Source organism: Erpetoichthys calabaricus, chromosome 11 (assembly GCF_900747795.2).
Source record: "Erpetoichthys calabaricus chromosome 11, fErpCal1.3, whole genome shotgun sequence".
NCBI lineage: Eukaryota > Metazoa > Chordata > Cladistia > Polypteriformes > Polypteridae > Erpetoichthys > Erpetoichthys calabaricus.
In genome coordinates, this window is record NC_041404.2 from 109065077 (window position 1) to 109092397 (window position 27321).

The 27321-nt window shown below is 38.1% G+C and overlaps 1 protein-coding gene across 1 annotated transcript in view; it reads right to left on the reverse strand.

Annotated features, from left to right (window-relative positions):
* Positions 1 to 17577: 17577 nt before the first annotated feature.
* The window catches only part of tspan17 (tetraspanin 17), a 116265-nt gene continuing 106521 nt past the window's right edge, over positions 17578 to 27321 (reverse strand). Inside the window, exon 8 of the mRNA XM_028813718.2 lies at positions 17578 to 19513. Within this exon, the coding sequence (XP_028669551.1) occupies positions 19448 to 19513 (66 nt within the window). The 3' untranslated portion in view covers positions 17578 to 19447. The remainder of the gene's footprint in view (positions 19514 to 27321) is intronic.

A 27321-nucleotide genomic window follows, 5' to 3' on the forward strand; every position in this document is an offset into this window, starting at 1 on the left:
TCCAAATGGATTAAATGAGAAATAAATTAATTGCCAGGCTGCATCCTAATTAATTATGTATGTTTGAATGTAAGACTATGGGATCAGGATTAAATTAAAAACAATTTGAAAAATGCTGTGGCCAGTGAACCCGAACATACCAGTTCTCTGGCATCCCCCATCCTAATCCTGATCTAACCCAAGGGGTTTGTGTTATGCAATGGTTATGATAGACCCAGCTACAGAAGCTAGATACAACCAAATACTACCTCAAACATTTCGTCAAGCATTGATCACCGTCTTTCCTAAACAAAATAAGGACTTGTTACAATGTGCATCATACAGACCAATTTCACTCCTGAATGATGATGTTAAGATACTCTCAAAAATTCTAGCTAGAAGGATGGACAAAGTGCTGCCCTCGGTAATATCACAGGATCAAACTGGATTTATTAAAGGCCGACACCTATCTTCCAATCTCCGACGCTTGTTTAATGTTATATATTCACCAACAAAATCAAACACCCCAGAGATATTACTATCATTAGACGCAGAAAAAGCATTTGATATGATTGAATGGAACTACCTTTTCACTGCATTGGAGAAATTTGGGTTTGGCCTGAATATTTGTGCATGGATCAAACTACTGTATACCAATCCAGAAGCCTCAGTTTGTATTAATAACATTTGTTCAGACTACTTTAAGCTAGAACGTGGTACCAGACAAGGATGTCCCTTGTCACCACTGCTGTTTGCAATCGCCATTGAACCACTGGCGGTTCACTGTCGAAATTCTTATCAGATAAAGGGGATTATCAGAGAAGGACTGGAACAGAAAATTTCTCTATATGCAGATGATATGGTTTTATATATATCAGACCCAGAAAACACTGTCCCTGCAGTTTTAACAGCACTAACAGAATTTCAAAAGATATCTGGTCTTAGAATTAATCTGAATAAAAGTATACTCTTTCCAGTGAATTCACAAGCATAAAATATTAGATTGGACACCCTACCTTTTACTATAGCAGATCAGTTTAAATAATAATAATAATAATAATTCATTACAATACCTAGGGGTAAATATCACAAGTAAACATAAAGCTCTTTATCAACAAAATTGTGCCGTCTGTATGGAAAAAATTAAGCAAGACTTGCATTGATGGTCAACCCTTCATCTCACTTTAGCCGGAAGAATTAACATTGTTAAGATGAATATCCTTCCTAAACCTCTTTTTTTATTTCAAAACATTCCAATATATATAAATAAATCATTTTTTAAGCAATTAGAGTCAACAATAACCTCATTCATTTGGAACTCAAAACACTCACGTATCCGAAGAGCAAACCTACAAAGACCTCAGGCAGAAGGTGACATGGCTTTACCTAATTTTCAGTTTTATTACTGGGCAGCAAACATACAAGCCATAAAAACCTGGACACAAAAAAATGAACATACACAGGCTTGGCTCGCAATAGAAGTAAAATCCTGTAGTACTTCTTTATACTCCCTGCTCTGCGCTCCAATAAATGCAAGTTATCACAAATATACTAATAAACCAATTGTGTTTTACTCACTCAGAATATGGAACCAACTTAGAAAGCATTTTAAGATGGAAAATCTTTCCGCGGCAACTCTGCAAGAGAACCACCTCTTTCAACCTTCGCAAACATATCCAGTTTTTAATACCTGGAAAAGTTTTGGGATTAAAATGCTCAGAGATCTTTATATAGAAAACATATTTGCATCTTTTGAACAATTACGGTCTAAATTCAACATCCCAGCTACACATTTCTTTCACTATCTTCAAATTAGAAATTTTGTTAAACAGAAACTGCCCGATTTTCCTCACCTCGTACCCTCCACCATGCTGGAAAAAATACTGCTCAATCTTGAGGAATTAAACACCATTTCTGCATTATATAAAATCTTATTAGAGTGCCTACCTTTCAAAGACCCAAGAGGACATTGGGAAGAAGATCTCTTAATCAATATATCAGAAAAGGAGTGGAAGGTAGCAAAGCAGAGAATTCACTCAAGCTCCATATGCACAAAGCATAGAATTATTCAACTAAAAATTATATATTGAGCTCATCTGTCTCGCTTAAAACTGTCCAAAATGTTTCCAGGGCAGGATCCAACCTGCGAATGCTGCAACCAAGCTCCTGCCTCACTGGGTCACATGTTTTGGGCATGCACCAAACTAACATAATTTTGGACCAAAATTTTTAAGTGCCTTTCAGACAGCCTTGGTATCACAATTCCTCCTAACCCATTAACAGCTGTGTTCGGTGTTCTAGAGGACTTGAAGTGGAGAAGGACAAGCAAACGGTGATCGCATTCACTACACTTTTGGCACACAGACTTATTTTGTTAAATTGGAAGAATCCTAATTCTCCTCTGATAAGTCAGTGGGAAACCGATGTTTTATATTATTTGAAATTGGAAAAAATCAAATTCTCAGTTAGGGGATCTGTACAGAATTTTTTCAAAACCTGGCAGGATCTAATCAATATTATTTTAGAATAAGAGAAATAACTATTACCGCATTTATTTCCCCTCTCCATTTTTTATTTACCTATATATATTTCTTCCTTTCTTTTGTTTATTGTTGCCTTATTAAAAAGCCCTAAGCAATTCTCCTTTGGCTAAACTCCTTCTCAGAGGTGGGGTTTGATTTGTCTTCAATTTTTTTTTTGTTATAAATTGATCTATTTGTATGGAAAGATTACAATAAAATTAATAAATAAAAGAAAAAAAAAAAAAGAAAAAAAAAAATGATAGACCCAGCAGTCGTCTCTTAGGAACAATGGCTGAGTGCAGCAGATGTCACATTTTTTAAAACCATTTTGCCTGATGTGTTCTTTCCAAAAGGTTGCAATGTAGCACAGATATTCCATCATTTGCAACACTTTTTTCAGGTTCCTTCATTATTGTCTGTATTGATACTCCCTCTCTTCTCAAGAAGGATTTTTTTCAATCCAGTCGACACACAAGTTAGCCAATTCTGGCCCTTGGTCGCCATCTAGTGGCAAAAAGAAGTTAATCAATTTAACAGTTTACCACATTCTAAATTCTACTGAGTTATTTACCCCAGCCTAAATGTACTGTTGACAGCCCATGGTATGTAAATAATGAATTGACACACAGACACAAGCAGTGGTTAATGGCCCTTGGAGGCACCTTATAATTAGCTCTTTCATGACAGGAATTCTGACTAATTACTGCTGCCATGAAGTGCTTGTAACTCTCCTCAGTAATTGTTGTCTTTACGAGCTCTCCTCACCCCACTGACCTTCTCCTTTGTGCAGCTCTTTTATCCTGCTCCTTCACACATGGTTTAGCCCTTCATACCTCCATGCAACTGCATCCCATCTGCATGTTTCCTCACAAGTTAGAATTGCTACAATACATTTTTCACATTTATTCCTAACAGTTCAAGTGACCAAAGCAATGAGGTTGTTCAGTGTATAGCTTGTGAGAGTAAAATGAATACAGCAAAATGCAGGAAAATCCTGGAGGAAAACCTAATGCCGTCTGCAAGGAATCTGTGCCATGGGAGTAGATTTGTTTTCCATCAACAGAACGACCCCAAGCATCAAATCAAAGCTACAGAGAAATGGCTTAAAAATAACAATGTGAATGTAGCAGAATGCAGATCTCAATCCAGTTCAGTCTTTTAGCAGGAGTTGAAAATGGCTATTCACTCACAATCCCATGTAAGCTGACAGAGCATGGGCAGTTTTACAAAGAAAAAAAAAGAATGGAGAGAAAATTAGTGAAAAGCATAACTCTGAATTACATCCTCTAAATACTGAATTGAAGGGGAGAGAATACTTACGTGATCCATTATTTTGTGTTTTCTATTTGTAATTCATTTACTGTAGATCACTTTGCAGAGATCTGTTTTCACATTGATATTAAGCAGTTTTTTCCTATTGAACCGTGTGAAGAAAGCCAAATTAAATCCAGTTATTTAATTCTGAAGAACAATAAAATGTAAAAACTTAAAGGGGAGTCCTGAGCCCTGTTATCCTGCAACATACAGAGACACCCATCTTTTCATATGCTGTGCCAGTGCCAAATTCTGGTGGTTCAACTTTATATGTAATTCAGCTATCGCTGCCCATGCAGGGTTAGAGCCCATGCAGCCACTATCATCTACACCCAGCTCGCACTGTTTGGTTACATTACTCGACTGATTAATTTTACCCCAGGCCATGGAGCATTAGCATGCACTCTTGTGTGAAAGCCAGCAAGAGGTGCACCAAGGGGCTGGCAAAAGCCTCCAGGTTTGATAGGGCACTATGACGATGCGGGTTCCACTTCATGCTCACATCTCCTTTTAGGAGCTCTTGAACACGACAGCATTGGTAATGTAACGAGATGAGCTGATCAGTGAAGACATCGCAACGAAGCAAGGGGATGGTGCACAAAGGTGCAAAAGTGCTTTTATTGAAAAACAGCAAAACCAAAAGCAGTGTTCAAAATAAATAGTGCCGTGCTTCTAAAAGTCATTAAATAAATAATCCAATAAAAAACAGTGAAAAGGTGGAGGTTAAAATCCAATGAATAAATCCATAAAAACGAGATTAAAATACTACAGCTGGAAGCAATCCTTTCTTTAAAAATGAACATGGTGCTTTCTTCTACTGGCAGCTCCCGTGCTTCTCCCATCCAGACTATGCATCAGGGGAGTTGCCCTACCTGCAGCTGACCTTCTGTTCCTGCTGGTCTGTTCGCCTTCCAGACCCTGGATCCGGTGGGCTCCCTAGCGACCAAGGCACTCACGCTGTGCCGTTCACCTCCCAAGTCCCAGACTCCCACGACCTTATGCAGCAAGCCAACCACCTTCTGGTCACTCCTGCTTCACCAAAGAGCTCAGCAGGAGCAACCACTTCTAGCTGCCCCTGAGTGTCGGCCTAACACTACCTCCTGAGGGGCTCTCCTTTCAGCTGCCTGCCCTCACTCACTCACTCCCTCACTCACTCACTCCCTCACTCACTCCCTCACTCACTCACTCACTCACTCACTCACTCACTCACTCACTCACTCACTCACTCACTTTCAGCTTCCTGCTGCCTTCTTCTCCCATAACTTCCATCCACTTTTCTTTTTTTTTTCTCCCCCTTCCGCACTCGCTCTCCTACTATATATAATGGGGGCGTTGTTCAGGTGTGGCGATTAGCAGTTCCTGGCTTCAATTACGGATGCTGACAATTCCTCACCTGTGCACATAAGTGAGGAAACGCCCACATCATATAGCGTCCGAGAACTGCTCCAGCCATACTATCATGCCCCCTCTATAAGCCGCGGGTGCGGCGATTATCTATTTAAAAACTGGGCTGTGGACCCATTATACCACAGGCACACATAAATCCAGCAGATTCTTTGGCAAATTGAAGGAATGGACTCATACTGTTTGGCTTACATGGCCCTGAAGATGAGGGTCTTGTGCCCTTGAAAACCTGTTTTTTCCTTCCCTGAAATTTTAAAAATTTTATTCCAGTCTAATACTTTCTTGCAACTAACACAAAGCCAGAGGACCTTCCCATTACACATAATATACCTATTAAAACTTATTTGGAAAGGATGTATTTTTTGTCAATTTTATTTTTATATGGACTTTTTTTTTCTGTTACATATTCTACATATTATAGCCCTAATGTATTTATTTACACACTTACAGAAATCAATTACTATCTTTTATTACTCTACATTTATTCCTGTTTCCCGTTATTTATGTATTGCTATTTCTACCTATATTTATATATGTGTTTATTTTTTGGTTTTTTTGCTTTATTGTCAGGTGGCATGGTGGCAACCTGGGTTTGCTTCCCGGGTCCTCCCCGCATGTAGTTTGCATGTTCTCCCCGTGTCTGTGTGGGTTTCCTCCCACAGTCCAAAGACATGCAGGTTAGGTGCATTGCCGATTCTGAATTGTTCCTAGTGTGTGCTTGATGTGTGTGTGTGCCCTGCGGTGGGCTGGCGCCCTGCCAGGGTTTGTTTCCTGCCTTGCGCCCTGTGTTGACTGAGATTGGCTCCAGCAGACCCTCGTGACCCTGTAGTTAGGATATAGCGGGTTGATAATAGATGGATGGATGCTTTATTGTAATAGCATTTTTTTCATCATCATGTACTTTATTTATGTGCATTAACTGCATCTTGTATATTTATATATAGTCAGTCAGTCATTTTCCAACCCGCTGTATCCTAACACAGGGTCATGGGGGTCTGCTGGAGCCAATCCCAGTCAACACAGGGTGCAAGGCAGGAACAAATCCCAGGCAGGGCGCCAGCCCTCTGCAGTTTTTATGCATATTTCCTTTAAAATACTTATGCATATTTGTGTATTTATGCATATTTCCTTTAAAATACTATTTTCCCTCAAGAGGCTACCTGGATGAGTGTGCTGAAATGTCTTCATTACAACAAAAGTACATCATTACGTTTCACCCTGGGCATCCTATTATATACACCTTAAGTGGAATATTATATTATTAATAAATACAATTGTTATACAGCATTTCCATAAAAATACTTTATAACCACTTTAATAAGCTTCATCATAAAATCTCTTTTCACCTGTTCATCAATTTTCAGAGCCCTCTTAATTCATGCCAAGGTCGCAGAGACCCTTGATGTAAAGTTAATGTCTATGAGTGCTGTGGAATTCACCTTCCTTAGTAAACAGAGTGAGCTGTGTTGAACCATTAACTATTAATAAATCATTCAAATAATAAAACATTTTCATATGATCTTTTCACTTGGGGACTGTTATCTCCCTGATGTGCTCCAGTGTGTGATGGATTGGTGGCCTTTCCCCGTCTTGTACAATGTCGTGGCTTAGATAGGCACATAACAATGCAAAACCTGCGAGTTGATGAAACAAATTCAAATAAAATAAAAAAAGCCAAAGGAAGAAGAGTTAAGACTTCCTTTGATCTACTGCTCCATAGTTCTAAATTGTTCCCTTTCTCCCATCTAGTGGTCAAAATAGAAATTGCATGTATAGAGCTAGTGAGAAGTCAAGCAAAATGACAGCTTTTATTGACTAACTAAAAAGATTACAATATGCAAGCTTTCAAGGTAACTCAGGCCCCTTCTTCAGGCAAGATGTAATACAGAGACTGGCGTTCCCTGTGTTTACAGTGGTGTGAAAAACTATTTGCCCCCTTCCTGATTTCTTATTCTTTTGCATGTTTGTCACACAAAATGTTTCTGATCATCAAACACATTTAACCATTAGTCAAATATAACACAAGTAAACACAAAATGCAGTTTTTAAATGATGGTTTTTATTATTTAGGGAGAAAAAAAATCCAAACCTACATGGCCCTGTGTGAAAAAGTAATTGCCCCCTTGTTAAAAAATAACCTAACTGTGGTGTATCACACCTGAGTTCAATTTCCGTAGCCACCCCCAGGCCTGATTACTGCCACACCTGTTTCAATCAAGAAATCACTTAAATAGGAGCTGCCTGACACAGAGAAGTAGACCAAAAGCACCTCAAAAGCTAGACATCATGCCAAGATCCAAAGAAATTCAGGAACAAATGAGAACAGAAGTAATTGAGATCTATCAGTCTGGTAAAGGTTATAAAGCCATTTCTAAAGCTTTGGGACTCCAGCAAACCACAGTGAGAGCCATTATCCACAAATGGCAAAAACATGGAACAGTGGTGAACCTTCCCAGGAGTGGCCGGCCGACCAAAATTACCCCAAGAGTGCAGAGACGACTCATCCGAGAGGTCACAAAAGACCCCAGGACAATGTCTAAAGAACTGCAGGCCTCACTTGCCTCAATTAAGGTCAGTGTTCACGACTCCACCATAAGAAAGAGACTGGGCAAAAACGGCCTGCATGGCAGATTTCCAAGACACAAACCACTGTTAAGCAAAAAGAACATTAGGGCTCGTCTCAATTTTGCTAAGAAACATCTCAATGATTGCCAAGACTTTTGGGAAAATACCTTGTGGACTGATGAGACAAAAGTTGAACTTTTTGGAAGGCAAGTGTCCCGTTACATCTGGTGTAAAAGGAACACAGCATTTCAGAAAAAGAACATCATACCAACAGTAAAATATGGTGGTGGTAGTGTGATGGTCTGGGGTTGTTTTGCTGCTTCAGGACCTGGAAGGCTTGCTGTGATAGATGGAACCATGAATTCTACTGTCTACCAAAAAATCCTGAAGGAGAATGTCCGGCCATCTGTTCGTCAACTCAAGCTGAAGCGATCTTGGGTGCTGCAACAGGACAATGACCCAAAACACACCAGCAAATCCACCTCTGAATGGCTGAAGAAAAACAAAATGAAGACTTTGGAGTGGCCTAGTCAAAGTCCTGACCTGAATCCAATTGAGATGCTATGGCATGACCTTAAAAAGGCAGTTCATGCTAGAAAACCCTCAAATAAAGCTGAATTACAACAATTTTGCAAAGATGAGTGGGCCAAAATTCCTCCAGAGCGCTGTAAAAGACTCATTGCAAGTTATCGCAAACGCTTGATTGCAGTTATTGCTGCTAAGGGTGGCCCAACCAGTTATTAGGTTCAGGGGGCAATTACTTTTTCACACAGGGCCATGTAGGTTTGGATTTTTTTTTCTCCCTAAATAATAAAAACCACCATTTACAAACTGCATTTTGTGTTTACTTGTGTTATATTTGACTAATGGTTAAATGTGTTTGATGATCAGAAACATTTTGTGTGACAAACATGCAAAAGAATAAGAAATCAGGAAGGGGGCAAATAGTTTTTCACACCACTGTATATAGACACCAGAACAGTATCTGTATTACATCTTGCCTGAAGAAGGGGTCTGAGTTACCTTGAAAGCTTGCATATTGTAATCTTTTTAGTTAGTCAATAAAAGGTGTCATTTTGCTTGACTCTCACTGCATTCATAATCGCTAACACATTACAACACTCTAGTACTACATGTATAGAGCTACTAAGTCGTGGCACCTTTAAGAAGAAACAGACTTTAAGCTACAGGCAGGCTTTTCAGAAATGTCATTCATTTGAACTTAGTAAAGTCATTATTCTATACCCAAGGGACAGACTGAGGTACTGCTAAGCCATTCACTCTGCTTCATGAATATCCTGCACCTTTCACCAATACTGGAGGTCTCCTCTAATATTGGAAATTACAAGATCAATACTGAATGAACACTTGCTTTCATGTTCCGAAATATATCTTAAAGATGGTAAAAAAAGGGCCAAGAACATCCAAACCTACAAACTAGATCAGGGCATTAAATCCAGCAGATTGTAACACTAACTAACCAGAATCAATTGTAAACTATTAGATACTGTACAATCATGACGATTTTCTCATATACTGTACTGAGTATAAGACTTCGGACACCCATTTTTAAACAATTGTTCCAGCAGTAACTGTTTATTTGCAAATGGAAACACTTAGGGATAAATATAATTGAACATTGATACAGTAAAATGTCACAAAAATGACTTGTGCTTTCCAAAAATGTGATTTAGGTAGAGATAGGATGTGAGATAGGTAGAACAACATGGCTTTGGTTCCCAAAACTCTCACCAAGGCACCCAAGCCATTCAACGCTTTTATTAAACTCTACCAACAGCACACCTGAATAATAAGGTCGCGATTAGTCTATCAAGTTGTGCTAGTGGTGCAATTTAACAAATAAATGGGGTGTATTGCATGATAATCATAAATACTGGAGTGAGGAAAACTTTGAACATGATGAAGCTGAAACACTAACATAGATTTTAAGTTTTTTAGTTTTGTATTAACCAAGCTTTACTCCATGAGCAACGTCACACCAGTCATAGAAAAATGTGCAGAAACTGGGAAAGCTAAAGACAGAACCAAAATACTCTGTGTTCTTAATGAACAGTATGTAAAGGTCACTTCTTTATGGGACAGATTTAAACTCAGTAACGTGTTTGCTCCGTCTTTGGAACAGTCTTCAGGCAATAAAGTAAGCAATGCGACTGTGCAAAGAAGTCTTAACAAAATGAAAAACCAACATACAGAAGAAATTGCAATTTTGGATCATAAAGCGAGTAGCCCCAACAAGTGGCAGAAAGTCTGATAGAGATGATGAGTCCACATTTGAAATTTCAGTTCCTGCCCTAAGACACCAGAATGTCAGAATAAGAGCTGTTGAGAAATATACTGAAGAACATTGATGCCTCACTGCAGCCTTTTGTGAAACACGGTGGCAGCCCTGTCATTATCTGGTTTTGAGTCTCAATGCCTCTCTATGTTTCTCCACTCCCACTCACCCACCATCCATGTATGCTCAGTAGGAGCCCAGACATCACCGTGTGTAGCTCATCCTTTAAAATAGCTTGTGTCCCTGCCACCTCAATCAGTCAGTCACCTGCTGGGATGCTCAAGCCCAGCTCCATTATCCTACCAAAATCCTTCAGCGTCCACAGGATGACCTTTGAAGCCCTTTGGCCAATCCTGCTCCCTGAACATTCAGCAGGACCAACCTGCCTTCAGAATGTCATCTTCTCACTCTCAGCAGGGCCAAATCCCAACCCCAAAACCTCCTGTCCTATTCACCAGCTCTTCCACCCAATCTCTTCTCTGCTGATTTTGTCTTCCTTTTATAGGACTCCTTATCACTTGCCTCAGACTCTCTTTGTACTTCTTTTTCGGGGGGTGCACTAATTAGATAGATAGATAGATAGATAGATAGATAGATAGATAGATAGATAGATAGATAGATAGATAGATAGATAGATAGATAGATAGATAGATAGATAGATAGATAGATAGATAGTTATGATTCATGGAGCAATAATATGCAACAACTGAGCTGATCACTCCTCCGTATCAAACACAACTTTGCTGCCCAGCTCTGCAGCAACATGCACCCACAGACCCCAAGATGCACTGTTTTTATTCTTAAAACTCACAATGCCACAGACCCCTAAATGCACAAGATCCACCTGCGTACTCTCTAAGGGGACAGCTAATCTAAAACACTTGATTTGCATTTTATGGATTTGAAGTGATGATAAATATAGAGGTGTACTAACTATTTTGACATGACAAATCATCATGTTTGTTAATTTATATTATGAGAATAAATACACCATATCAATTTTATGTGTCATTTGTTCAGCTATACCATCTTTATCTGTAGGCACTGTTTTTATGTACAGTAACTGTAATGTTTGCCTGTTCAAAAACATTGAAAAAGTCAGCAGTTTCTACAGGATGTACTTACTTTTTCATATGACTGGAAATGAAGTGAAGTTGGTAGAAAAATCCTGCATTATGTCAACACCTTTAGTGCTCCTTAAATGCATTTTCAGCATGTTTGGGGTTGTCGTGATGATGAAAGGCTACATTTTTCAAAACCTAAATCAGTTTTTCAATAACTAAATCAAAAACGGTTTACATTTCGTAGCAATCTTCATTATCACTTCCACTAGATGCCTTATATCGATCATGACAGGGCAGCCACCGTGTTTCACAAGAAGCTGCAGACAAGCATTTCTCACAAACTTCTCTTCTTTGCATGACTGTACATAATCTTAGTGAGTTGGAGGCAGTTGTGGAACATTCCTGTGACCAGTAAGTAGAAGTCATGTAATATGTCACTGGCTTAACAGTATTTGGTGGGCCCCTTCCTCGACATAACAGAAGCTGTGTAGGACCACTTCAACAGGGATAAGAAAAAAAGAGAAGCCTAGAAACCAAAGTCAAAATGAAGAGTTAAGGCAAATAGAGTAAGAAGCCTGAAAGAGTTCAATCGAGGACTTGCTCAAAATATTATACAGCAGTGTACCAAAGTGTATTGCTTCAGTGTTGCTCGCTAAAGGAGGCCACATAAGTATGGACAGATGACAATCTTCCTTTTTTTTTGCGGATAAGCATTTATCTGTAATTATTTACATGCACTGTAATGTTTTCATCAGCAAAGGAACACTTACTGAACAGATGACCGGTTTTAAAAAATAATTCCTTTGGGAGACCTACATTATTTCAAGGCACACTATATAATATTATAGGTCAAGCTGATTGCTGATCACAATCCCAGCCCAAATGTTTCCTTAGCAAATCAGCCTTGAATCATGCACCTTTGACATTCAATTCACTTTGAAATTATCACGTGTCAAAGAATTAATCCACAAAACTATTGTACCAATTGTACTCCAAAACAATAAGGTTATTAGAGCAAAAAAGAAAATGGAAGAGCTTCAGTGTCTGTAAGAGTTTTATCTAGATTAAAGATAATTGGACTGGGGGTATCTGAAGCATATGAGCAGGTAAAAAAGAAAGTCAAGTATGTTCATTTCAATTTTGGCTTTATTATCCACAGAGAGGATGCAATAATAACTGAAACAGACATTTCCACTGTTTTCATTTTATGGCCAGAGTGAACAAGTGCTTATACCACCAAGAGCCTTGACAGGATGCCGATGCATTACAAGGCACACAGTGAAGAGTTGCCCATCAAATCTTAGGGACGTGAGGGGAAACTAAAAGCACAAACAAGCCAAGATTTGAACCCAGTCTCATGAAATTAGGAAACCACAGTAAGTGTGAAAATGACATACGTACAGCAAGTCCATTCTGTCATGCAAAATAAAGTATATTTTAATTGCTCAGTGAAGAGAATTTTATCATTTCAATTCTGATTTAATTTTTGTATCAGAATATAATGTTAGAATCACACTACTTGCTTCTAAACATCTCTTGACAAAGCTTATAATAAAGGTTGATAACATAATTGCATACAATGGAATAGTGAAATAATACAATTTGCTGAAACAGAAGCTGTGAGTCAGTTACGTGTGAGCCTAATTGCAAGTTTCAATTTAATAACAGGATCATTTTTAAGAATATCACTTCATATTTTACCTGACTGAAGAGTGTTTCTCAGGAAAAAGTAAATCCACTTTTGAATCTTTAAGTCTATCCAAGACCTCCATCACTTGCACATACAAACTGTGTCGCCCCAGGCAAGGGAAATTACATGGTTCTTCGTTTCCAACATGTTCCATGTTGTCCTTTGATAGGTTGCATCATATCTGAAAAATGACATCTTAACCAACTGTGCAGTAGAATTCTCTTGAAAGCAACTTTAAAAAGTCGGAATTTGTGCAAGCCTCCCTAATTGAGAATTTTCAAAAGAAATGTAATGATTTACTTGATGAGGTAGATGACCCTACACGAAATAATCACACGTTGTTAAGTCAGGTGATCGTGGTGGCCATAAACCCTTGCTAATAATCCTTTCGTCAGTGAAATGCTCCCGAATAGTAGCCATAGATATGTGGGAAGTATGGCACCATCTTGTTGGAAGTAACAATGGTCATGTTCTTAGTCTATAAATTGTGCGTAGAACTGGCAAAAAATCTGAAGATACACCTCTGATTTCACTGTTGTGTCAAAGAAGATGGGGCTACCCGGTGGCAGACGAGACGAAGTCAACTCCGTAAAGGCAGGACACTTTTTTGTGGGCCACCCTCTATATGTATATACTGTATGACAGAAAAGGAGCAAAGATGAGTACCTAATGAAACACTGCAATCTTCTGTTAATGCCCCTTGAACTGGTTCTACCAATTACTGTCATCTTATCCTGAAAGTTACTTCTTTCTTATAGAAACTTTAAACTGGGTTAAGAGCTTAAAGTAACTACTCAAATGATTTGACTGCTTATTGATATAGTTGAAGTACACTTAGAGTGAATTCTTTAAAACTCACTTTGTAAGTATAAAATCTTTGGAGGGGTTAATAAACTAAATTTGGCACATCATTTAAGGCATTTACTTTGTGCAGGGCAAAAGTAATTGTTTCCAACAATGTTCACAGAGTATTTTGCTTTTTACTGATCATATCACAAGTGGGTCACAAGTTTGTATACACTTTAATATTTGGTAGCATTACCTGTAAATTGTTTAACTTGAGCCTAATGTTTTGGGTAGCCTTTCACAAGGTTCTTACTATAAGTTGCTGGAATTTTGGCCCATTCCTTCAGACAGAACTGGTGTAACTGGGAGAGGTTCGTAGATCTCCTTGCTTGCACAGGCCTTTTCAGTTCTGCCCACAAATTTTAAATTGGATTGAAGTCAGGGCCTTGCGATGTCTACTCCAACACCTTGACCTTGTTGTCCTTAAGTCATTTCGCTACAACTCTGGAAGTATGCTTGGGGTCACTGTCCATTTGGAAGACCCATTTGCGACTAAGCTTTGACATCCTTACTGTACTCTTGAGATGTTGCTGCAGTATATCTACATAATTTTTTGTTCCTCATAATGCCATCTATTTTATGAAGTGCACCAGTCCCTCCTGCAGCAAAGCACCCCCACAACATGATACTCCCAAACCCATGCTTGAAAATGTAAATGGTGTTCTTTGGCTTGCAAGCCTCACCCTATTTGTTCCAAACATAACAATGGTCATTATGGGCAAACAGTTTGATCTTGGATTCATCAAAACAGAGGACATTTCTCTAGAAGGCAAGTTCTTTGTCCCCATGTGCCACTGCAAACTGTAATGTTTTTTTATGGCAGCTTTAGAGTAGTGGCTTCTTCCTTGTTGAGCAGCCTTTCAGGTTATGTCAATATAGGACTCTTTTACTGTGGATATAGGTACTTGTCTGCCTGTTTCCTTCAGCATCTTCACAAGGTTCTTTGCTGCTGTTCTGGGATTGATTTACTCTTTTGGTGCAATAGTATGTTCTTCTCTAGGAGACAGAGTGTGTCACCTTTCTGAAGGGTATGACTGCGGTGTGGTCCCATTGTGTTTATACTTGTGTATTATTGTTTGAAAAATGAGCATGGAACCTTCAGACATTTGGAAATTGTTTCCAAGGATGAACCAGATTTGTGGAGGTCCACTGATTTTCTTTGATTTGCCCATTATGTCAAGCAAAGAGGCAGTGAGTTTGATGGTAGGCCTTAACATTCATCCATTTAGATAGATAGATAGATAGATAGATAGATAGATAGATAGATAGATAGATAGATAGATAGATAGATACTTTATTAATCCCAATGGGAAATTCACATTCTCCAGCAGCAGCATACTGATACAATAAATAATATTAAATTAAAGAATGATAATAATGTAGGTGAAAAACAGACAATAACTATGTATAATGTTAAATGTTAATGTTTACCCCCCCGGATGGAATTAAAGAGTCGCATAGTTTGGGGGAGGAACGATCTCCTCAATCTGTCAGTGGAGCAGGACGGTGACAGCAGTCTGTCGCTGAAGCTGCTCTTCTGTCTGGAGATGATACTATTAAGTGGATGCAGTGGATTCTGCATAATTGATAGGAGCCTGCTGAGCACCCTTCGCTCTGCCACAGATGTTAAACTGTCCAGCTCCATGCCAACAATAGAGCTTGCCTTCCTCACCAGTTTGTCCAGACGTGAGGCGTCTTTCCTCTTAATGCTGTCTCCCCAGCACACCACTGCGTAGAAGAGGGCACTCGCCACAACTGTCTGATAGAACATCTGCAGCATCTTATTGCAGATGTTGAAGGACGCCAGCCTTCTAAGGTAGTATAACCGGCTCTGTCCTTTCTTGCACAGAGCATCAGTATTGGCAGTCCAGTCTAATTTATCATCCAGCTGCACTCCCAGATATTTATAGGTCTGCACCATCTGCACACAGTCACCTTTGATGATCACTGGGTCTATGAGGGGTCTGGGCCTCCTAAAATCCACCACCAGCTCTTTGGTTTTGCTGGTGTTCAGGTGTAGGTGGTTTGAGTCGCACCATTTAACAAAGTTAAATTTGTTGACTCCAATTAGGCTAACTGGCTATCAGAAGCTAACTAATTGCCTAAAGTCTGGACATCATTTTGTAGAATTTTCCAAACTGTTTATAGGCACAGTTAAAGTGTATGTCAACTTGTGACCCACTTTAATTGTGATATAGTCAATAAAAAGTGAAATATTGTGTCTGTGAATATTCTTGGAAAAAATTACTTGCAGAGAGTAGATGTCTTAAATGATATGCCAAATTTAGTTTGTTAGTAGAAAATCTGTGGAGGGGTTATAAAGTGAGCTTTAAAGAATTCACCCTAAGTATATGAAAATTTCTGACTTCAACTGTAGGTACCAAATTGACTCTCTGTATCCTTTAAGGCAGGGGTGTCGAACTCCAGGCCTGGAGAGCCGCAGTGGCTGCAGGTTTTCATTCTAACTCTTTTCCTAATCATTCACCAGTTTTCATTGCTAATTAACTCATTTTCCCCTCATTTTAATAGCCCTGTTTTTAAGGATTCAGTCCTCTGAATTTATTCCTTTCTTCATTAAATGAGAACCAAACAGAAATGAGATGTGAAACAAGCCGACAGATGACCAGCGAAATTGGGATTTCAAACTCCAACTAATTTTCACTCCAACCAGTCTCTTAATGAAAAACTGATTCTTGCTGTTAATTAAACTCGTCATTTAATTGCACAGCTTGTTGCTGCTCTCATTCTGCCATGGCAGACATTTCTAAAACTGTTGATTTTCTGTTTTTTTCTAAAAACATCGTCAAAATGTTTTGGTGACCTGAGAAATCAACCGTACTGAGACCTTCACCTTTCTTTATTTTCAATTATTATGTGCTGGGCACAGGTGAGCTGGTCATGTGTGGCGGCTTGTTTTGTGTCTCATTATTGTTTGGCTGCTAATTAAGGAAAATGAGACAACTAAGGGGTCTGAGTCAAGTTAATTAAAACTAAGGCAAAAGAAGTTAATTAGCAGCAAAAACTGTTCACTAATGAAGAAGGATAGAATGAAAACCTGCAGCCACTGCGGCCCTCCAGGACCAGAGTTCAACACCTGTGCTTTAAGGCCTTGTCACATTACACGACTTTTCAGTCGCAGACTTCATTTACATAATCATAGTGTGTCGGAAGCCGTTGTAGTCTGACATCTCCAGTGAGTCAGTCCAACAAATCTTTAGTTCATCTCACGGCTTATATCATAGTGGCAGGCTTTGTGTGTAAGAGGTGAGAACCAATGAGCACACAGCCTGAAGTATTCAATCCAGCTATTCATAAAGAATGTAGGTGTTTTGGGCCTTGCAAACAAAAGAGAAGCATGTCAGTCGGTTATTGCATGTTTTATGTACCAGAACTGAATGAGAAAAAGACTTAAAAAATAAATAAATAAATAAATAATAATAAAAAAAAAAAGGCAGAGATTGTGGGTGAACTCCGTGGACCTGTGAAGTATTCACAGAAGATGGACAGTGTTAGGCAGAACGTTACCGGCTCACAGAAATAAGGGTCTACAATATCCTGGAAATGTGAAACTGCTGGAAAGTCATCACAGTCATGTAATTTGTTATCCCCTGTGATTTCTAGTCATGCAATTTGGCATCCTCAAGCGATGAGATCAGCAACTGCAGTCATCAAGTCTGACATCCCCACTTAGTAGAAGTTGTGAAATGTTCCACAGGCTTTACTTAACAACTGGTATGTGCTGGCAAGTTTTTCTGTAGAAGTTAAAAGACTTATTTGTTTTGTTCTTCCTATTATTTTTAATAGGGTATTTATCACCCCTCGTAGACACACTTAACATAATGAAATATTTCCAAATCAGAAACTGCAAAATATTTATCACAAAAATGAAAAAAGATGTAAATAATAATAACTTTAATGCAAAATATCAACAATAATTACATTACTTACATTTGAAACAGGTAACCATACCAAAGTGATTTGATTTTCCTGTTAAATTCTTTGAAATATAGTGTACTTTTAATAAATTCTTGAGACTGTAAATTAAGTGATCCAGAAAATATTTCTGCCCCATTAAACCTCATGTACCAATTTTTCATCTTCATCTCAAAATATCCTGGACAGTGGAGACATCTGGATCCAGTTTTAGGCACTCGAGACAAGAGGGAAGGCTATGGCAGTAAAAAACTGTCTACACTTGAGGTCAGCTAATGAAGATTTATGTGAGGTTCCAGTGATTTGTAAGAGAAAAAGAAAAGGTATCTAGCTATAGACAGAGAGCAGCACATGAACACAAAAGGTAGACATACAAAAGAACATCTGAAGTTTTTGAATTACAAATGACTGGTTTTTGAAGCAGCAGTAAGAGGCAACAATCATGCAAGGTGTGAATTTTTTTGTGTGTTTGTGTCTGTTTCAAAAGGATGTCTGAATGATTTACTGACCTACGGAAGTGGCAAAGTATGCTGTAGCACATGAGGAGGCTCTGAATTGTAATATAAATATTTTTTTTTCCACAGAAGTAACAAACATTGAAACTAAAGATATTTATAACTTGTAAAAAAAATAACAGAATTATCTAGAAAATGCTTTAATTTCCTTTATCTTACATAAATGCAGCTTTTGCCATGATTATTTTAGTGTAGCAGACAGAAGTTCTCATCTGTAAATTATTTAAGCTCTATTTAAAAAAGAGCAAGAGTGGCTAATCTGTTCTGAAAATGACTTGCATCCAATCAAAGACTTAAAATTATCATACTGTATGCACATAAAACATTACAAGCAAATGTAGTACAGGATACTGGACTTCCTGAACACAATGACTACCTTCTAAACAAAAACTGGAATTTTTCTTTTCAACAAAAACAAAAACAAACACACAGCAGGTGGTTTAAAGCCCAAAATAACTCAAACTTCTTCTGTACTTGTTATGATAAAGATGAAAATAAAACCTGCAATATAAATGTATTCAGCTTATATACCTGGAGGTGCAAATTCTATAGTAGATACACTTCGTTTGGCTGAAACTAGTCTTGTTATACATGCATATTTCCAACATGATCAGAAACGGATTCCGGAGATCACTGGCTAAAATTACATCTATTTATTTACTGCAAATTTATTTATTAACTCAAAGGATGTAGTGATACTACAGATTCTAGAACTGTGTGGAATGTCTCAAGTGCTCCAGTGTCAGGAATGGATAAATAAATAAAAAAAAACAAAAAACAAAAAAAAAAACATGACTTTGGGCAACGTTATTTTTCATCAAGAACGTAAACATTCAAACAGCCAAGTATGCCAAAGCAGTTTCTTTCTGCAAAAGGCTAACATTAAAAGAAATGGAGAATAACACAAAGACTGAAAAAAAAAAAAAAACTGAGTCAGAAAAGAGACAGAATCTTTGAACATAGCAGCTTTTTCAGTTCAAAAGGAGGTGTGGCTATGCTGTTCCAAATTCAAGGACTTAGAAACTATTTCAGATCTTCTGTTAAATACGACAAGGCTCCAACTTCAGCATTGTCCTTTAAGTCTTTGGAAGGAGAAATTACCTTGGCTTGCTGACGATCTTCAATATATCAATTAAAAAAAAAACAAAACTCTATGGTCATCTAATGAAATAATCCATTACTGTCAGTATTTAATATTAAAAAAGCCTCCTTTCCCCACTGCAATTTCTCTTCCATGCAAAAGGTCTCCAGACTGTCGCTTCAGCAGGGCTGGACTCGGGATCTTTCTTTCTGATCTTCAGATCTTCACCAAAATGTCATCACCAATTTGCTTTTACCGCCTTGATGTCACTTACAAGGTTTTGTGCCAGACATATTCCAAAAATCTACAAAGCAAAAAGACAAGACGCTTGCATGAAAAGAACCATGGTTATTTTCTTAAAGCACAATGCAGTTATATGAAACTGCCACAATATGATTGCTATACATTTGTTTGCATTGGTAAAGTGTTGTTTTAAACCATGTAATAACGGTTCAGACATAACATAGAATTCAGGGTTGTGAGGGGCCACAGCCAATCTCAGAAACACTGGGCACAAGACAGGAAACAGCCCTGGATAGAACTCCAGTTCATCACAAGGCCCACTTATGCACACACGCATTCTCATGCTCACACCGGCCTAAATGAACAGATGCATTAACCACAATATAATATCAATGTACAGTGCTTTCAGCATCTCTCGCAGGATCTCATCCACACCAGCAGCTTTACCACTACAGAGCCCTTGGACCACCATAGTGACTTTGGTAACATTGATGGAAGCTGAACCACCAGACATGTCCAACGCTGTCTCTGGTTGGGGGGCATGCAGACTGGGTAGAGGAGTTCCTTGATTTGTTCCTTCCACCGCTTGACAATTTCCTCTGAACAAGTCAGAACCTCCCCATCCCTGCTTAACACAGCCTGGGCAAGGTCACACCTTCTGAGGGGTCGAGCAGTTTGCCAGAACAACCTCAAGGCCATCTCATAGTCTTTCTACATGGCCTCTCCAAACTCCTCCCATGCTTGAGCATCTGCTTCCCAACAATCAGTCCTCTTAGCCTTTCAGTACCACTCAAATATGTCAGAAGATCCACAGAAAGCATTTCCCACAAGGCCACTTACTTCATGGAACTTATCATGAATGGAAGCATCAGACAGACATTCCCCAGGAAACCCTAACTACTTGTCTAGGCTTCCCTCATCTATCTGCCCTATGCCCTTCGATTCAAATTCAACTCACCATCAAGTGGTGATCAGTTGACAGTTCTGCCCCTCTCTTAACCAGAGTGTCCAAAACATACAGTCTCATAACTATAAAGAATTCGACCTCTAGCCCAAGTGCTTGAACACTTCCATGACTAATACAGTAATCCAAAAACAACACATCAATTTAGTTCAGATATGGCAGACTATTCTTCCCAATCACGTCCCTCCAGGTATCTCACCCACCATTTCAAGCCTCTCATTCTCTAAGACAGGGATGTCGAACTCCGGTCCTGGAGGGCTGCAGTGGCTACAAGTTTTCATTCTAACCACCTCAAGCCTGTCATGGATATGTACCAGGCACAGCCCATTGTGAGAAGACCAATGGGCAAACCCAGGACATATTGGATGGTTTATATTTTACAACTGGCCTGGGTGCATTTGTGAGTTTTCCAGAAGGTATTTGGGATAGGGTTGTCAGGTCTGCCCAGCTAAGCATTTCACCAGCATGACTCTGGCCCTCTACAAGAAAACTAGAATTAAAAAAAATGATGATGTGCTTAACACTAGAGTCCCTGAAGCTTTCGAAAAAACTCAGAATCCCGGGTCACCTTAAACTCCTTTGCACCTCTCCATTAGTGTCTTTTGTTTTGTGAATGTGTCGATCAGCACAAGCAATAAGCAGCCTGCTATCCCATCCCCCCATCACCGCAGCTCAACTCGGACAAAAAGTTCTCTCAGCTCAAGTCTGTTTATCTGTATAAGAGGTGCCTGGAGTTGCATAGGGTAAATAATACATTGTTATTTGGAACACATGCATTTCATGTGTGTTCCATGTCTACAACTAACAATATATTTACCCTATACAACTTCAGACAACTCACAGTCAGGTGAACAGACTTGAGCTGTGAGAACTTTTTGCCCGAGTTGAGCTGCGGCGGTGGGGGGATGGGATAGAAGGCTGCTTGTGCTGATCAACACATTTGAAAAACAAAAGACTCTATTTAACGTGCCCGGGGATTACGCGTTTTTTTGTAGGCTTCTGGGATTCTAGTGTTAAAAGTATGCCATTACATAGGAGTGTACTTCATGATTACTTTTAGAACATGGGACAAAAAGATTTACACAGTTCAAAATATATTAAAACATAAACAAGTTAGTTCAACCTTTCATTTTATACAAAAATGCAGCATGTTTATTTTAAACATACTAATCAAATGCTTTTTTGTTTTTTGCCTTAAATAACACATATCCACATATTAATCAATTGCTGCTCTGTATTGAGTCTGACCGCAAGTATCATGAGCAAAATTAGGGGACAAAGAAAGGCCAATGCTGCAATCTCTAATTGTTCATATGTAACATGCATATGATAATCTGTAACTTGTTTTACTAATGGATAAGGAGCCAACATTAAAAAGATTAGAATGCCAAGAGTTTACCTGCCTGCTACTGTCCATTACCAAATCTTATACTGTACTAGGAGAAGACAGCTGCATTCAGTCAATAACACTGTCTCTGTGAAAGCTTATGGGTGGTGAGGGAGCAGCTAAAAAAATAATACATGGCTTATAAGTCAAATTTAATAAAAATTTGGTGTTTGTCACCTTTTTTTACACAAGCATTAATATCAGGATGGCAGGTACATCAGGTATATTATTACATCCAGTTGGATTTATTGTCTGTGATGTTGTAAGTAAAAAGAATATTGAGTTTTCTTATATACTAGGCATATTTAGTAAGCATTTAATTATTAGGCTGTGTCAATAAAATATTTGACTATATCTTAGATATAAATCAATCATTTTGGAAATGTAAAAATAAAGTAGGTGAATGTGTCATGCAGTCGTCTTAAGGTCAGCGAACATGCTTCAAGATGAACATAGCTGCCTGAAGCCATGAAGCAGTAGTGTTAACAATTGCATCACTGTAGTCCTGCAAGAGATTTGTTTGAAAAAACAATGATTTACATTAAAGCAAGCACATTTGACAACATACTTTAATTCTTTTAGAAACAGAAAAAACAACCAATAGGGGTGTTCAGTAGAAAACTGGACTATAAATTCACAGCTGCTGGTTCAATTCTAGCCATATATTTGCTATAAGCTCACACATGCAGGTAGCATAGTACAGCAGATAACATCAGTGTTTTAATTATTTTTAAGATGTTCTGGATAAAAACTGGTAGCTAAAAAAAATGTAAATGGTGTATTTAATGAGCAGAAGAGTCGATTAATACATAATTGGAAATGTGTTTTGTATACAGGCACACTACTTACGTCAGAACTGTACCCAGCCCCAGTTAGAACAAAGAGACAATTTGCAACAGAAACTATCTGCATAAAGGGACCAAAAATATAAACTGTACTAAACCTTTAACTTCCAAATACATTGTCTTGGTAAAGAGTTTTAGGTTGCATCATAAGTTCAGCTTAAAAAGGAAAAATCATAGTTGAAACCTGATTTTCAAATGTAAAATCAATCATGCACATACTGTGGGGGCTTTGAAGTACGAGTAAAAATTGTAAGAGGTGGCATACGCACAATACAAAGGAGAGACAATACCAACTGACAGAACAGGCAGTATGGCCAAAAATGTATATCATGATATAATTAAAAATTATCACAGGTATGGTATATATCACGTTATTATCTATGTGCATGGACTTTGGAGACTAAATCAAGTTTAGGTGCTTCTGCTGACACAATTCCATAGATTAACACTGGATGGTTTTACTTTGATGTTTCCTTTCATAAGGATAATTTTGATCAAATGATTCCAAAATAACTATTGTGCAAAATAATAATAATAAGTACTGAAGTAGAAATAAATAAATATTGCATATGCCTTTTAAGACACAGTCTTTCAGAACATGTGCACTGTCTAGACTAAACAGTAAAAAAATTAAACAAGATTAAACAATAAAAATAAGTATTCAAAGAAGTATTCTTCCCGATTTTGTTGTTTCCCAACTGAACAAAAATAAACAACTAAACTTTAACACTGCCATTCAAAACATCTTTGTGAGCATGAATAAAAAATAACTAAAAACAAACCAAGGAAAATTTAGCTCTACATTCACTCAATACTGCCTCAGCAGCAGCTATCAAAGCAAGCCCAATAATCCAGCATACTAAAGAAAACTTTCACACTTGTTACACTACTGAAATTAAGTGATCTCAAGAGCATACTTGTCAATTTTCACATTCATCTCGCTACAGAAATGAATGTTTACGGACTATTTTAAAAAATGATATTCTAATAAAGAACCATCAATAAAACATCTTCCATTGTTTTCTAACCTTCAAGACATATAGCAATTCAATATAAATGGATAAAAAGATTTAAAAAAAATAATACTATTATCATCTTATGACTGTATTTATACGTAAATATTTCTCTTACTTTTGTCCTTTTCCTCTTGGTGCCCTAAGCATGTGCTTACTTTTCTTAATAGCTGATTAAAGGCTCTTTTATTATCATTACCATAGACTGTGGAAAGTTTTTGTATGCATACATTAAATCACATCACAAATTTATTTTCCATTAGTAGACAGTCTGTCCTTACATCTTAATACTTGTCACTGGGTTGTAGTAGTTTATTTTCCTAATTTTTTGTATCTCTGCATTATTTTTAGTTGCAAGATGTCAGTTGTATATTAGTTGAGGCTGTATTAACTGCACACAAGCTTAAAATAATCCCTTCAAAAATCTATAGTATTTATGTTTTGAGGAGAAAGAAATGTAATGTGTACAGCATACAAAAAAAAAATTCAAATTTTAAAATTAATAAAACAAAAGTAGCCCAAGCCCTACTGCCACTTGATTTTGCTGTTCACAATAGTGCTGGGAGGTATACCGGTTCATACCAAAAACCGTTTGTTATTTTTGTTATGATATGGATTTTTCTTCTAAACAACATTTGGAATGTGGCGCAGCAGGAAACTGTTTAAGGGGGGACCTTTTTCACTGGTGCACCGCAAAATACGCATCCAACAGAGTACATGTGTTAGTGGAGGTATTGAGCGGTGAAAATGGACAGAGAACATTTTGAAACGGAAGCTGTAGCAGACGATAAAGTTGAACATGATGACACAGAAGAACTTTTGACGAAAAAAGGTGCCGTGTATGTTGTCTGGAGATACTTTGGTTTTAAAAGGTCGGATGTGGTCCATTATGTTCAAATGTGTGAATATTGTTTTTATACTACTGGATAATACTGCAAGCCAAGTTGTACTTGTTTTATTTTTTTTCAATACTGTGTAATGTACCTGGTTACTATGTAATACTGTGACGGTGCCGGTCCCCTACAGACTCCCTCTTCCCACATGGGAGTTTGTTGAACCAAATCCGTCGATAGTTATGACTGAGATGAGCTGAGAAATCTTATTGAAGCCAGGTGGAAAGTGCTCAAGTGCTTTTTTTAAAAACAGTCAAAATAAAACCAAAAGTGTCCGTTGTGCAGTGTTCAGAAAAAGTACCTAAATACATATCAAATCCATAAAGCCAGTGAAACGTGGAGATAAAATCCATAATAAATAAATCCTTTAAAATGCAGTCTCTCTCCTCGCCTGATCGCAGCACACCACCTTCTGTCTCCAAGGCTCACCCGTTGCTGGTAGAGCCTTTGCAGCACAAACTGCTTTTTGCCAAACCGTTTTGGCTGCTGCCACACTGCGCAGCCAGACCATCCGAGGTCGGCACACCTCCCTGTCTTCCTTCGTGCTCACTCAGTCACTCCTCAGATCCATTGGGAGGTCTTACATTTCGCTTGCCCCACTCTACACGCTTAGTCAGTGGGGTGAACTAGCCCCTAGATCGCCTAAGCCTGCGCTCCCTCACAGAGCCCCAGCTCGTGCTGCCTTCTCCTTCCTGGTGTCTGGATCATCTCCCATGACTGCCTTTTCCCTTCTTTAACCTCCTTGTGTTTTATCTTTTCTTTTTTCCTTCCACCCATCCTGCCGGCCCATAAATATATGTCGCCGTGGGCGCAGCGCCTTATTCACATGGCGCAGTAAGCCGATGAAGCAATTGAGAATGATTGGGTGCGACTCGCCCGAATCACCTCATCAACTCCCCGCGGTCGTGAAATCGCGCCCACAGAGACGGACACGAACTGGATTTAAAAACTGACCTTTTTTTTTTTTTTTTGAAGCCACGGACCTACTAAACCACAAATAGCATTATAAATGAAAGTTGCAGTTTTATTATTTATGTATATAGCTTAGCTTCAAGCAAGGTCCATGCAATTTGCCTTAATGACGGTTCAGTTGGTAAAGATGGCATCACCAAGTTGCACTTGTTTTATTTTATTTTGGTGAATACTGTGTAATGTACCTGGGCTTGAAGTTTTGAAGCAATAGTATTACTGGAAGTTGCACTATTATTTATTTTATTGTTATTATTTATTAGATTAAATATTATGCAGTTTAATGATGGTAAAGTTGTTTAAAAAGTTACTTTAACATGTCAGTGGACAGAGATTGTTAACATTAACAGAAAGTGTAGTTGATTTACAAAAAATATTTACCATTTATTCATTTTCTAAGACATGTTCAGTGCAATACAACTTTTGACAAGCACCTCTGGATATTTTACTAAGTCTAAATGCCTCTTTGGATAGTTGACAATTTGTTTTCAAAATTTTAGTTTAAGCTGTTTGCAAAATTTGTTCAATAAAAAGGTTCTATATTTTGACAGCAACTGTCATGCAATGTGATTCCTTCTCTTCATTACTGCGCCCCTCCTTGAAAACTATCATTTTATGGGGCCATGCAAACCTGTATTAATACTTGTGTGCACATTAAAATGTTTGTTTGTACAATGTACAATTCTCATTACTGTAGAATAGGTTATTCTTAGCCAGTCTACTGCAGTAATTGCAGTGGAAAATGTGGTTAACTCATGCATGGGAAAAAAAATACCGTCGAATACCGTAAAACCAGTACAATTTTGAAAAATACCGTGATATAGAATTTTGCTCATACCGCCCAGCACTAGTTCACAATGATCATTATAAAATGCATTTTCTGCAGTACACAAGTGTTTAATAATTTCAGTCGCTGAAGCAAACACACCATCAGTTTTAGAATACATAGGCTACAGTGCATCCGTGCATCCGGAAAGTATTCACAGCACATCACTTTTTCCACATTTTGTTATGTTACAGCCTTATTCCAAAATGGATTAAATTCATTTTTTCCCCTCAGAATTCTACACACAACTCCCCATAATGACAACGTGAAAAAAGCGCGATATAGCGAGGGATCACTGTATTATAGTGTTGTTAAAGTTGTGTGACAGATACATCACTCTGTCCACAGCATTCCATACAAATAAGTCAAGCTTTACAAGACTTGGTTCAAAACAAATCAACCCCCACCCATGAGAAAGAGAACTAGGCCAGCAGAGTAAAACTTTAAGCTAATAAAAACAAGTAAATAGATAAATTAATAAATGAATAAAAACAGAGTTAAGAAAAAAAGAGAAAAAAGAGGACAAAGAATCTGCTTCCTCAACCAAAATGCTTATTCTAAAATGTTATTGATTAGTTCCTGCCAAGTTTTGAAAAAGTTTTGTACAGAATTTGATTTTTTCCAATTTCAAATAGTATATAACATCAGTTACCCACTGACTTAAAATAATAGAGTTAGGATTCTTCCAGTTGAGCAAGATAAGTCTACATGCCGATAGTGTAATAATGCCAACTACAGTTTGTTTGTCCTTCTCCACTTTAAGCCCATCTGGAAGTACACCAAACATAGCTCTTAATGGATTAGGAGGTACTGTATTATGACACCAAGGCTGTCTGAAAGGCATAAAAAGATTTTGGTCCAGAATGATGTTAATTTGGTGCACACCCAAAACATATGGCCCAATGAGGCTGGAACTTGATTGCAACGTTGACAGGTTGGATCTTGCCCTGGAAGCATTTAAACATTTGACAA